At 41.1% G+C, this 14,159-nt stretch overlaps 2 protein-coding genes across 2 annotated transcripts; one reads left to right on the forward strand and one right to left on the reverse strand.

Moving 5' to 3' along the window:
* The first annotated feature begins 51 nt into the window (after positions 1 to 51).
* Positions 52 to 5,564, forward strand: ca6 (carbonic anhydrase VI). Its single transcript, XM_071475970.1, has 10 exons — positions 52 to 212; positions 775 to 954; positions 1,235 to 1,383; positions 1,994 to 2,089; positions 3,366 to 3,432; positions 3,754 to 3,911; positions 4,102 to 4,228; positions 4,355 to 4,438; positions 4,547 to 4,579; positions 4,709 to 5,564. The coding sequence occupies exons 1-10, from the start codon at positions 122 to 124 to the stop codon at positions 5,341 to 5,343; spliced, it is 1,620 nt and encodes a 539-aa protein (XP_071332071.1). The 5' UTR covers positions 52 to 121; the 3' UTR covers positions 5,344 to 5,564.
* slc2a5 (solute carrier family 2 member 5) lies at positions 5,555 to 13,856 on the reverse strand. Its single transcript, XM_071475972.1, has 12 exons — positions 13,716 to 13,856; positions 13,503 to 13,601; positions 13,234 to 13,394; positions 13,013 to 13,137; positions 12,754 to 12,906; positions 12,499 to 12,624; positions 12,198 to 12,385; positions 11,877 to 11,987; positions 11,639 to 11,740; positions 8,017 to 8,092; positions 7,671 to 7,798; positions 5,555 to 6,048 (listed from the first exon to the last, which is right to left on the reverse strand). Exons 1-12 carry the CDS (start codon positions 13,758 to 13,760, stop codon positions 5,824 to 5,826), a joined length of 1,539 nt encoding a protein of 512 aa, XP_071332073.1. The 5' UTR covers positions 13,761 to 13,856; the 3' UTR covers positions 5,555 to 5,823.
* Between the last annotated feature and the right edge of the window lie 303 nt (positions 13,857 to 14,159).

The following is a 14,159-nucleotide window of genomic DNA, read 5'->3' on the forward strand; positions in this document are numbered from 1 at the left end:
TCGGAAGAGCTCTGGGCGTTTTCACCAGAGGTTTCGACGCCTCCCTTCACTCGCAGTTTAAATCCAGGGAGAAAAACCTCTGAGGTGTCAGTGTCCTGGGTGAAGGAGCAGAGGCGCAGCGATGGAGATTTTCCCTGTGTTCCTCTCCGCTGTTTTGGTCTGTGTTGTTAGTGCTGGAATTCCTCATGATGGAATACACTGGACATACACAGGTAGGCTATTTGATTTCACATTGTCGCATATTTTCATTTTGTTTCAATCAAAGAAACGCTGACAGTGACGGGAAACTGGATTGAATTTAAAGGTGTTGGATGCGTAAAACTTGCGTGACAACCAATCCGACGCGCACTCGTCTCGGCACATAAGAAATAAAAGAAGCGGCAAATAAAACGCAGTTTTTCCAAGTTGTTTAAAGGTTATTTTCGGCTATTGTCATTATTATAAGTTGACATTCAACCAAGCCATTTTGCCACTGGGTCTCCTGGGTGCCAAATACCTGGGTAACCGCTGTCAGACTCTGGCAGTCAAAGGAGCAAATTATAAGGTGTTTACAGCGCGGCTGTAGTAAATAATTTGAGAGTGAATAATATAGGAAAATACACATCACTTGCAACAATATCCAGCTGAACAAGCCCTGTGCGTGCCAGTATAACCAACAACCTGTGTTTAAATCCTCCACAAACAAGGGCTAATGTAAACAGTAGCTTTTTTTTTTTTTTTTTTTTTTTTTTTTTTTTTACAATGAGTGTGATAATAGTTTCTTTCGTGGCACAGAGGGAGCTTTGGACCAGATGCACTGGCCAACCAAGTACCCTGCGTGTGGCGGCAAGAAGCAGTCCCCAATTGATATCCAGCGGCGCAGCGTGAGGCACAACCCGGACATGTTACAGCTGGAGCTCAGCGGATATGATGCCCAGAGAGGGAATTTTCTCATGTCCAACAACGGGCACTCAGGTAAGAGAAGCCAGCAATATGAAAATGTATGAATTTCCCAACCTCAATATTTCCTTTGTGTCAAAGGACCACTGAGTTATAAGTTAGACTTAGTGTGACTGCTGACTGATCATTGTTGCATGCTAAACCAATGGCTGCCTAGAAGATGGTAACATGTTAAAAAAAAAAAAAAATCTGAAATACTACAACAGTAAAGTATTTGTGATTTGTGTGATGCCTCATTTATGGTTTTTTTTTGATAAAACACTTAAACACATCAACATCTTTATGTTTCCATCAGTGCAAATCGACCTGCCTCCCACAATGATCATCACCAAAGGCCTCCCAGGAAAATACACAGCTGTCCAGATGCACCTGCACTGGGGCGGCTGGGACCTGGAGGCCAGTGGAGCAGAACACACCATAGACGGCATCCGTTACATGGCAGAGGTTGGCTTTGAAAAATTTGGAGATGAACAAAGAGGGTAGAAACCAGCTGTGCAACACAAGCTGGCGCACCACTGCAGTGACAACAGGCCTTTAATACGCAATGCAAACACCCTCCTTACATTAAAGTCTGTACTGAAGCAAACAGATGCAGTTTGTATGTACAGATTTGTTCAGCTATGAAATGCTAAAGTGATCATGAATTACAACTAAGTGAGAAAACCGCATTTGTACAGAAAATATTGCACTTCTTCAAGTCATTCCCAGAGTGTAGTGCAATGAATTGTGAAAACAGATCATGAAAGTATGTATTGCCTGTATTGCATTTTATTATTAAGGAAGCAGCCCTCTTGAAGATCTTTTAATTTGGAAATTAATACTCGCCCTCTTCTGTGATTCCATTTCTGAGCCACCCACATGCAGGTTTATTTCCCAGTATCTCTATGCTGTCTATCTACCAGCCTTAGTTTGCTCATTCTATGATTTAATATGTGACTTCATATAAAGTTAATCAACATTTTTTTATTGTTGCTTCTTAGTAAAGAGCTTTGCATTTGAATAGCAGGTCATTGGGCACATTTTGGTATCTAATCTGCTCTGCATTGTCTTCCAGCTCCATGTTGTCCATTACAACTCTGACAAGTACAAGAGCTTTACTGAAGCCAGAGATAAGCCAGACGGGCTGGCTGTACTCGCCTTTTTCTATGATGTACGTAAGCAACAAGTACTTTTGTTCCCCTTCCTCTATGTTCTTCTTTGTGTGAACGCCAAGTTGTTCAACAACTATGCACATTGCCAACACTTTTTCAGATATATGACCATCAGTTCTTTCATAGAAACTTTTGAAAATAAAAAAGTCTGCAATGAAAAATTATCATTTGCCAAACCCAGTGTCCTTTGAAGTATGTGATACTTTGTTTCAGTCATCCTGCCGGGGTAAAAGCTCTATTGAGTATTCAGCTACATGCTGACATATTGAATGAGTGCTTGTTTCCAGAGGAATGCTCTGGGTCTGAGACAGTCAGCGGCACTCAGCTGTGGGAGGTCATTGCTGCGGTGATCAGTTAAAAGGAAAATTCTGGGTTATTAGTAGTTAGTAACTTGGGTCTTTGGGTGGACGATGTGTCCATCCCTTCCTTTGTTCATAATAAGACTAAAGCTGATTGCTGATATCTGGCAATGTGTAACGTTGCTAAAAGAAGTCTAACAAACAAGGACAAGAAACACAAGCAGTCAGATGATCAGACAAGATATAACTTATTGGAAATAATAAAGGTGAACATTCAAATTATTGCCCAAACTTTCCATTGTAAACATCCTTTACAGTTTACAAACTGACTCCCTAGTTCACTAAGTATATTATTTAAATTTACAAATTGACCATTAGAGATGGGGGAGGAAATTTTAAGTATTAACTTCCTCCTGCTCATTTCCAGACATCTTGCTATTTAGTTTGTTTATTGAGAATTCATTACTTATGTTATATTCTATTGGTTATTATTGATTGCTTTTTTGTTTTCATTTCATGTTTTTTAATCTTTGATGCATGTTTTTTAAATAAAGTCTAATTGAAAAAAAACAAAAAAACATTAACCTAACATACCATACCACAGTTTTCCTGTGCAATGAGGAATTATTAACACTTCTACTGTATGTGCTCACTTCTGCTTTCCAATAAAGAGGTTATGATTATCTATCTGACCTTTTCACTGTTTAAAACCTGCCTGATCATCTGCCCAATGTGTCTGTCTTTGCTGTAACGATGTTGCCTTGTTCTCAGATCTTACAAAGTACCTTGGTGAATACAATGTTATCATTACATATAGAAAATATACAATGGCCAAATCTACGAAAGTAAGACTTAAGTAATAATGAACTGGAATAATCCTTTACAGCTAAAAGCTTAGTCGTGGTACAAGTTAAATTCTTCTGTTTTGGATGTAACTTTAAGCTTTAAGTTTGACACAGCTTTGGTTTATTTCCAGGATGGGCATTTTGAGAACACTTACTACAGTGATTTTATCTCCAACCTGGACAAAATCAAATATGCAGGTGAGTTACTGCTGCACCACACAGATTTTTTGAACATATTAAAACCTAAATAGTTTGCATCTATGTTTATTTGCTAGTAGTCTTCTTCTACTGTGTATTTTTTGGCACTTTGCTGCAAATCTTGCTGCATTATGGTATCTGTAGATCTGTGAAATAGTGCATCAGCCCACGTACACGTATATGTGCACCCTCATATACAAGCCCATCAAAACGGCGAACTATTCATTAAAAATAAACTCTGTAGCACTACTAGTGGTCAAAATCTTCAGAGGGTGACCTTGAATTGAGTTCAATAATGTGACTCTGATGTGACCCCGACAGGCCAGTCCATGAACATATCAAGTATCGATGTGCGCTCCATGCTCCCCGAGAACCTCAACCATTTCTTCAGATACCAGGGCTCCCTCACCACTCCACCTTGCTATGAGAGCATCCTCTGGACTGTGTTTGATACACCCATCACTCTTTCACATAACCAGGTATAGCAGACAGAAGCTGCTTTGCTTCACAATTGAGGGGGAAAAAAAGCCAGTTAATAAAAAAAGTAAAAAATCCAACTTTTTAGTCATGTTTGGAACCACACTTTCTCAATTTGAAAGAAACAGACTTATTTTGAATATTATGTCTTGCTATGTCATAAGTTTCTCTTCCTCTCTCTGGTGTGTTTAGATCAGGAAACTGGAGAGTACTCTGATGGATATGGACAACAAGACCCTGTGGAATGACTACCGCATGGCTCAGCCTCTCAACGACCGTGTGGTGGAGTCTTCTTTCCTCCCACGCCTTGGGAAAGGAAGTATGTAGCATGTTGTAACATTGTGATTGCACAAAAGGGAAATGTCTTTTATTCCTCAGAATTTATATAGGATACGACCAAGGCCTGAGTCTAGTCTGTCATTCTCATTCACTTTTTGTTTTTTAGCGTTTTGTCGGCAAGATGAAATTGAATCCAGGCTCCTGAAGATCGAGGGTCTGATAACGTCTCTTGGAAAGCACATACATTCAGGTAGTTGTTGCTAATAGTTGTAAAACCTCCTTGAGATGGCTAAATGTGACAGGGAAGCTCTAATATTTACATTCCTGTGTCTGTCTTTCTCTTATTTGTTCTCTCTAGGTGGACACCGCACCTCAAGGCCTTCCAGATACAGTGAGTGCTTTGTTTTTTACTCTGACTGAATTTGAGATTTAACTGTTGTTTGTAAATGTGGATCTATGAGGACAGTAGATGGATATTTCTTGGTCTACAGTCTGATTCTAGCTTTTCTGTCTTCCTCAGAACCTCGTGGTCTGTTTCCTCTTGTGCTCAACTTCCCAGAGAAAGATTCTGGTAGTTATGCTTTGGCCAGCATCAGCCATCCTATGGACCTCAACTCCTTCACTGTCTGCATGCATGTCCTGCCTAGGGTTGAGGGCATCCACACTGTCATGTCCTACTCCAGTAATGGCAACGACAATGAGCTGATGATCTCCATCGGTGAAGACAGAGATGCAAGAGAGGTGGGTCTCTGGATTGGCAACGAGTTTGTCAACCTGCCGCACAACTTCAAGTCCCAAGACTGGTCCAACTATTGCATCACTTGGTCGTCTCACACCGGCGGTGCGGAGCTGTGGATCAATGGCATGGTGGGGGAGCAGCGGTACCTGAAAAGCGGTTACACGATCAGCCCTGGGGGTGTCTTCATCCTGGGCAAAGACCAGGATGGATTACTAGGTATCTCTAACGCAGACGCCTTTGTGGGTAAAATGACTGATGTCAACATCTGGGACTATGTGCTGACCACAGCCGATATCCGGGACCAGATGTTATGTGAGAGGAACAGCACTGCTGTGGGAAATGTGTTCAGCTGGGGAACCACTGGACTTAGTCTGTATGGGGGGGTGCAGCTGGACAGTCAGTACAGATGTTCCTGAAAAGGCTCAGCTGCCTCTGTTTGTATGAGCTTCAAAATGTTGCAATAAACCAAAAATATCACTGCTGATGATGGGGATTTAACATGTTTGCGGCATATGTGATGAAGTATAAAATGTCTTTCAAGCACCTGTAAGTCAATATTTAATACAAACGATATTTCATAACTTCAGCTGTGTATTGTATTAATATCTTTGCATCATCAATAAAGGCTTACAAGTGACTTGTTGGTTTAATGACTCAAACACCCATTCACACGTCTATAAGCTTCACAGCCTGCACAGCCTTGAAATGCACAAAGATCTTTGTTATATTTTTACAGTCGGCACAAACAAAAAGAGACTGTGTAAAGACTTCTTGTAAAATAAAAAAAAAAGAATAAAAAAAAATAAAGCTAAATTAAACATTTCCAGTCTATTACCCCCCCCCCCCCCCCCCCCCAGAGTGAAGACTTCCTCTTCTCTGAATGCTATCATTTTTCTTCAGAAGGCTGTGACCTTGATTGCATCCTCCAGGCTTTCTTTGCTTTCTTTCAGTGGCAGATCCCCATCTCCCAGTTTAATCTCTACTTTGTTCCTCTTGGCGAACATCTGGCAGACCTCCAGGAAGGTCTTATTCTTGGTTTCTGGGACCACCAGCCAGATGTAGACTAGCGTGACCAGACAGATGAAGGAAAAAATGATAAAGCTGTAAGGGCCGAGGCCTCTCTGTGGGACAGGGAGGAGAGGAAATGTGATCAGTGTCTACTCAAGATGAATGATTGTTAATACATTTACTTTTCAGTTTATTAGGAACACCAAGCTAAAACTAATTTAGCCTTAATACAAAAGGCCTGCAATAAATCCTCCTCCATGAAAGTTATAAAGTTCAGTTTTTACCCGAAACTATTTTACAAAGGTGTTGCTTAAACTTTATGTTCATTTTGGAGGTTGCTGTTTGTGTTGAATTGTTTTGCATTTTAAGACCAGGTGTTTCACAAATAACAGAAAGGGCTTTGTGTATAGTCCAGTACATGTTGACCAGGAACAGCTGGTTGGACATGAACAGCAGTGGTGAGCTGAGGTGAGCTGAGGTGACATGAGATTTGCAGGCAACTTTTGTTGAAATGCTCTGTTTTGGTTTCTGTATTGAGGACAGATTCCTCGCTTGTTTGCTTTTTGGTCTGAAGTTTAAGACTTAAAAGGAAGTAAACAAAACACAAGCATAATGTTTATATTTATCTCTTGAAATGACGTCACTTAGTTGACTGGAAAAGATGCAATGACAAAACTGCCCCCGATTAACGGGGACTGATGATATTGCTGCTAGAAGAAAGAATCAGGGTGAGCACATGGAGCACAGGGACCAGGAAAGCTGTTTCTTTTGCCTATGAATGTTTAAACAGCTTTCTAGTGTCAAACTACAACATTCAACACACTTTCAAGCGAAGTTACAATAACTAAAACACCTTTTTGAGTGCAGTGAGACTGGAAAAACTGTGAAGTAAATCTCAAACTTTGTAATGTGTTTACAAATAACCTCTGAAGATATTTATTAAAAAAAACGGCTTGTTGGGTTAAATTAAGTGGTTTCTAAGTATGATTCCCTGTTCTTCAAGGCTGTGTAGAATTTTTGGTTCTGACATTTGCATTAGTTGTCAAACCTTTCTTCTCCTCCACCTCCCTCCACCTATTTAAATTTCTTTTGTTGTTAAAACATCACTTATTTTGCATTGCCCATTCAGTGTTTTTCCAAATTTTGATCCAAAAGGAGCAGTTAGACATTTTGGGAAATACACTTATCGGCTTTCTGATACTACTGTCTGATAGTCTGATACTACTCAAATATGTCCATATATATATATTGTAATATGATGAAAGGTAAATAGTTTTTCTCATTTTAAGTGCATTTATAATCAATTATTGATGGTGTTTTTGTGTCATATGATTTGTCTCCTTCTTGATTGGTTGTTGCGGCCTGTGGCCCCAGTATACTGTTTATAGTAATGTGATGTTTCACGTTACTAGTTTGATACCTGACAATAGTCTATGACCAAAACATTGCTTTTTCAACCAACTTAGTGCAAACAGTGTTATGGAATACAAACTTTCTTTTTTTGGGTTAAATTTAAAGTTTGCATGGAAAGCTGCAAACAGACAGACAGACCGACAGCACATACTGAAGTGAAATAATTCAAAATAAAGTATAAATGATCACAGTGCAATAAGGATTTAGTAATTTAGTGAATTGTCTTGTTTGTTACTCTTAAAACATCTGTAATTAATTATGTTTTGAAATTATAAACTTTTGCTCCCTCAATGTAAGAGTTCTTAGAAATTGTGTAACTGACCTCAAGGAAGGGGAAGACGAGGCCGACAGTGAAGTTGGAGAGCCAGTGGACGGATCCCGCGACCATGAAGGCAGCGGGCCTGGCTGACTGCCTGAAAATCTCAGTGGTCACCACATAAGGGATGGGACCTGCAGAGCACAGATGTGGTCAACCAAACCACAACCAAAACACTTGAGACACACCACCACTCTTCAGGGTGGAGGATGCTGATGTCTCAAACAACTGAGTGCAGATTTACATCATGTGTCATTACATGTCTGGTCACATCCAAACAACACTTCAGCTAATGGATGACCCTGCTGTAATCAGTGCGTGTGTAAATAACCACTGGCGGGGTCAGACTCACTGGGTCCTATGGCATGTCCTATGACGTAGGTGATGACACAGGTGATGCTGATGTATGGCATCCACGTCACTGTCTCCTGTAAACACAAACCAGCAGCTGGTGTTGTCACATCAGTACTACAATACCAGTCATATTGATGCTTTGAAACAGTAACAATTAGCTGCCCTGTGTGGGAGTCCATGTTAAAGGTTTCACTGAGTAGATGATTAAACTGCCTGTTGTCTGCTCTTTTTGTTTCTTTAAATTGTGCCTTTACTGCTGTTCAAAATTATGCCTGTCTGAAAGTATTTGATCCAGGTGAGATTACAGGGTTTCAGGAGGGCAGCACTGGTTTTGTGGTTTTGTCTAATGGTCACTGTCACCCATGCTTTAGTGGCGGGTGACTATTTTTATGTCTCACAGTAAAAAATGTGAAGTCATTATTTTATTATACAGATCAAGCTCTAAGTGTATCATATATGCCATTACAGAGAAGTGCATTGTAGCACAGGGACACATTTTCTGTTGTTTCGGCTGTATGCTGCACTTTCCTGAAAATGACTGAAAGAGTGGCCATGAGGTCAAAGTGCTGACTTTCAGTTTTAAATGGTGGGTTCTCTCTGTAATAGCGACAGGTAACTCATTATCATTTTTGCACTGTTCTGGCCCTTTGCCAGCTGGCCAGTCCCTAATCTTAGATAGATAGATAGATAGATAGATAGATAGATAGATATTTTTATTGTCTTTGCATTGTCTTAGTTCAGCAGCACTCCATATAGCTGCATCCTAAAATAATAATATAATATCCCAAAATAATAAATAGTTATAATCACTAAAGTACTAAGCACTAAATAATATATGCTAAAATAAATAGTATAATCATAAAATAAATGATATAATCGCTAAGCCTAAAGTAGTAATAATAAGATAGACATTGTCACATAAAAAATTCAAAGTGCATTGTTGCGTTGCTGAGAGCTTTGGAGCTTCAGAAGGCAGAAGTCCACCACAGGGAAAAAACTGTTTCTCGGTCTGTTTGTGTGTGCTCGGATGGTTCTCAGTCTGCCTGAGGGGAGAGTGGAGAAGAGCGACTGTCCAGGGTGAGTTGGGTCTCTGAGGATGCTTTTTGCACATCTCTGTAGGCTTGCTGAGTGGATATCCTCTAAGTTGGGGAAAGGAGATCTGAAGATCCACTGTGCTGTTTTAATTACTTGCTGCAGGTTCTTCCTGTCTTTAGCGGTGCAGCTGGAATACCACACTGTACATCAGTATGTCAAGATGGTCTCTGTGGTGCAGTGGTACAAGTTCATCAGCAGCTGTTTTGGCAGCCCAATGCACCGTGTCATTTCAGAACCTGCAATTTATTTCCTGGTTCTGTAGTAGTCCTTAGTGTTTTCCTATCTTTCAACATCACCTGATCTCCACACATACCTGCACACCTGCTCCAAATTCCCCCACCAGCTTCCCTCTATATAAACAATACCCATTATGCTGCATTCAGTAAACTTCCTAATTACAGGTCTCAGACTTGTAAGTAGCATTTGTGTCAAAATCCAAGTCATAATTACAATTGGGAAACTTTTTTCCATTTTTTGGAAACTCTGCACTAAATGAAATGGAATGAAATGTAGATGTCTCACATCAGCCAAAGACATAAGTAAACCTAAATGTAGTGGATATGGTGTTAAATTGTCAATACACAGTTATACAATCCTCATATGACCCTACTCTGTTATTACACAATCATTTTTCAATCTCTACCATACAGTCTGTGAATGCATCATTAGTCACAGTATTGCTCTGTGTTGTCTATTGCAACATTGATGTCATAATATTACATCTTCCTTCCCGTGTTGTGCTGCCTGCCTTGAAATTTTGCCTGTTTGCTTTTGCCTTTTTGGACTTGTCAGCATGTTGCTGACGTCTACCTTGCTTTTTGACAAATATTTTCGGACCAATGCAGACTAGCTGTTACACACCCAAATTGCAGAAACTAATCCAAAGATAGAAAATGTTAAAGCAAAACATAACAAAACTAAACAAAAAACATTCAATGCCCTTTAGGGACGTTTGAGTGTTTTTATCCATATTGACTGAACACTATAGGTGTTATATGTTTTATGAAGCAACCCCCTAAATATTAAGATTCAGCAGAACAATTATCATTAACATACAAACAAATCAATCTCATGACCTCAGTACAACTGATCATGTTCATGGCTGCTTTGAGGTTGTGTAAACGGTTGTCACTGCCACTCAATGTCTGCATTAGACCACCAGCATCTCAGACCAAAACAAATGCTTCGTCGGCCACACCACTGGCCTCCGTGATATGCTCCACAGCAATGCTGACAGTTAGCCAGCTAGCCATAGCAACATTTGCCAAACATTTATAATATGGGTAACAGCAAATTAGCTAACGCTATCATGCTACTGTAGCCAGTTACTAATGAAAATAGACATGTAACATTATGTGCCCAGTTACCTATGTATGAGGAGAAGAAAAGCCAGTTCTGAGTCAAGTTGGAACCCTTTAGCTGCGCATATGCTTCTTCATCTCCAACCAGAGCAGTATTAGTTCCACGGTTGGACTGGGAAAGAAATTCAGCCTTGGACTTCCCTGCTGGGACCAGGCTGCATGTATGACATTGACAGAGCTGGTAAAAACTTTAAACTTTATGGCTGTTTTGATGGGCAATTGGCAGTGCTCCCCATGGGCAGTCCACCTGTGACCTGGTTTTATCTCTTTCTTTGCTGGAGGCCTTCTTAGACGCAAACATGGTTTCTTCAGTGGGAGAAATTCTGTTACTTTCACCTGAATGCTGCTGCATACTGCACTGTGCCATCTTGCGTGTTAGCGGTGCCTGTGTGTTCATAAACGTGAGGAGGACCAACAGAGCAAGACTGACACTAAAATAAAGTAAACAGAAACTCAGATTACAACACCTACAGAGGGGGGTGTGACTTGTTCTCTGCTCAGGATGCCATTACTCCACTACATCTTTACACAGGAAATAATTGCTATACTTACTGCTATATTATTGTTTAAAATCTAATTTACAGAACATTTGAAGTATAGAATGAAGGCAGAACCCCTGCCGCCGACAGTATAGGCCCAGCAGAACATCACCATGGAAAATACAAATTGACCTGGTGTTCTGCTTTAAACCATTTATTAAATACTCTGACTTTATTTAAGTTTATTTTCATTTGTCCTGTACATTTTGTTCGCTGAAAATTGTGGGATCATAAATAAAAAAAGCCTACACTTTTCATTTGGATGTAAACACCTTCAATTCAAAGCTGAAAGTCACTATCTTAACTTTGTAGTCACTGTTTCATTTCAAATACAACGTGCTAGAATACCAAGGAGTGTCCTTGGCTTGACTTACAGTCTGGACTCTATATTCCCAACTTTTCCACTGTGCAGATCAATGTTCCATTATCAAAGTAAATAAACAACCCTGTAATAAATCTGTCTTACAAATCTCCTGTGACTCAAGTCTCTGCAACAAATCACCTAAGCTCAAGGTTGATAAACTGACACACAGCAGATTATTTTTTTGAATGCTGAACCACTAGAGGGCAGCAGAGTAACACGTTGAAGGAATGAGTTACACTGACACTGACACTGTTATGGTACCTGGATATTGAGAGCCACAGTGAGCAGCACACAGGCTCCACAGCAGATCCCAAAACCACAGAGGAGGAGCAGCCGTCGCCCTGAGGCCTCCACGATGAACACCTGGTGTAACAAATTCCCTGTTAGAACCTATTGTCTCACGCTAATATGATCATACAACATGCTTTGAAATTCATCTCCTCCCCTCAGATGTTTCACTATTACGTCTTTTCAAAGTTGCAATGAACAGGGTACCTACAGCAGCTATGGTCATGAAGACATTCACTGCTCCTGTTCCCACAGTGACGTACTGGATGTCATTCTGCCTGACTCCTGCAGTGGCATATATGCTGTCTGCATAGTAATAGATCTAAAGAGGGAGAGAGAAATGCATTATGGTTAAAGAATTAGCCAGTAGTTCAAATCACTGAAAGACAATTTAATCTGCTGCTAGAACAGAACAAGTCGCTGTTTAAACAACACAACCATCTAGTGTTAAATCTGTAACAGAGGTAGTGTGGGCATCAGTGGGTTAGGGACAAAGAATAAGGACGTGGACAACTGGACGGGAACATCTCACCGCATTCACCCCCGACAGCTGCTGGCCCATGTTCATGATAATAATGGAGATCAGCTGCCAGCGAAGAGAGCGCTGGGACAGCAGGGAGAGCACAGACAGGTGGCCCTCGGCCCTCTCTGACTGGTCCTCCAGGTGCATCTCTGACATCTCTTCATCCACATCATCCCAGCCACGCAGACGCTGCAGTGCTAAGGCCGACAGAGCATTCAGAACAATGTAACGTTTTCTGTCGCTGGTTTTTATTTACCAGCTTGTCCCTCTGTCTCTTAACCATGTGAAAGCAGCTTTTGTATTATCACACCTTTCCTTGCTGTCTTCTCATCTCCCTTCTGGATGAGCATGTACCTGGGGCTCTCTGGGAAGAAAGGCAGCAGCAGGAGCTCTATCAGGGCAGGAATACCAGTCAAACCCAGCATGAGGGTCCAACCTGGATACAGAGACACATATTTAAATCAAAAAGCTCTCCCAAGTCTCATAAACGAGCTTTCAGGGATGTACTTCTACAACATCTAACCAAAAAAGGGTGAGTAACATTTACTACTATGGTAGTCAGTACCTGTGCTGTTGCCCAGTATGTTTCTGATCCCCAGTACTTGCGCACTGAGGATGCCAATGGTGATGAAGAGCTGTGGTATGATGCCAAGGGCTCCCCTCAGGTTTTTTGGGGAGAGTTCCCCCAGATACATGGGCACCACGTTGGATGACAGACCTGCAGACAGGAATGATGGATGGATGAATGAAATCAGGCGACTTCTACTTTTCCCTACTCCATGTTGAAGACTTGCATAGTTTAAAAAAAAAATGCAGCATCTGACCTGCACAGATTCCCACGATAAACCTAGCCACAATGATAATCTCATAAGATTTGGCAATCTCACTGACTCCCATCATCACGGCAGGGACAATGGAGAAGATGTTGTTGAAGAGGAGGGTACCCTTCCTGCCATTTAAAGTCATTAGACAAGAATACAGTTTTTATTGTGCATGAGAAATGTGACATATCTACTGTCCAATGGGTCAAGAGATGCTGTATTACCTCCCTAGCCTGTTAACCAGGGGAGCCACCATCAGAGAGCCAAAGAAGCCTCCTAGCGGGTACATGGACACAGACAGAGACCAGAGCAGAGTCAAGAAGTTCTCCTCCATTGGCCGACCATAACGCTCCAGGTAGGTGGTGTTATAGAACTGCTGCATGAACTAAAGAGAGCAGAGCAGTACTGATAGAAACACATCATTACATCTCTGACACTGGCCTTGGTGCAATTGTGTGTTACAGTAACGATTTAGTTTCTTTGCTCAGGTTACCGGTGATGGAGAGTTGACCACAGCAACATTGTATCCATACTGGAAGGATGAACCAAACGCAGATATGAGTGTTGCCAGTGCCAGGACTGCAGTTAATCTCTGTCAGGGGACATCAGTGCGCTATGTGAAACCTCTTCCCACTGTTTTACACCGAGCAGACAAAACAAGACTTGAAATGTGATCGTGGTGATAATCACCTGGATTGTAACTCACCCCTCTCCTCTCCACAGGCTTTCTCCATTCCTCATCCACTGCCATGGTTGTGCTTGGACTTGTAGTCACGTTCAGCAATAATAACAGCACACTTTGTTGTTACTGCACCACTGGATTCTGCATGCCCTTTGGACACGAGATCAGAGAGCGTAGCAGTAGTTTACAGCTTGGCTTAAGTTATCGTTTTTATGTTGCTGACTGTGCTCTCAGGTTCAGGAAGTTTTGTATGCAGTGCACTCCTGATATTAAAAAGCTGCCTTGGGCTGAATGTTGATATGTGGTACCTTTTATTGCACTGCACCTTCAATTCAGTTGGTTCAACTGATGAGATCCGCAGCTGTCATTAAAGGCTGGAGTTATGTTATCATCAAAATGATAAAGCTAGATGAACATCTTTATTGCTTATCCACTGACAGGCTGGATTACACAACAGGTTTTATTACA

The sequence above is a fragment of the Trachinotus anak genome, unplaced genomic scaffold, assembly GCF_046630095.1.
Source record: "Trachinotus anak isolate AG129_WGS33_773 ecotype Australia unplaced genomic scaffold, CSIRO_AGI_Tana_v1 ptg000004l, whole genome shotgun sequence".
Taxonomy (NCBI): domain Eukaryota; kingdom Metazoa; phylum Chordata; class Actinopteri; order Carangiformes; family Carangidae; genus Trachinotus; species Trachinotus anak.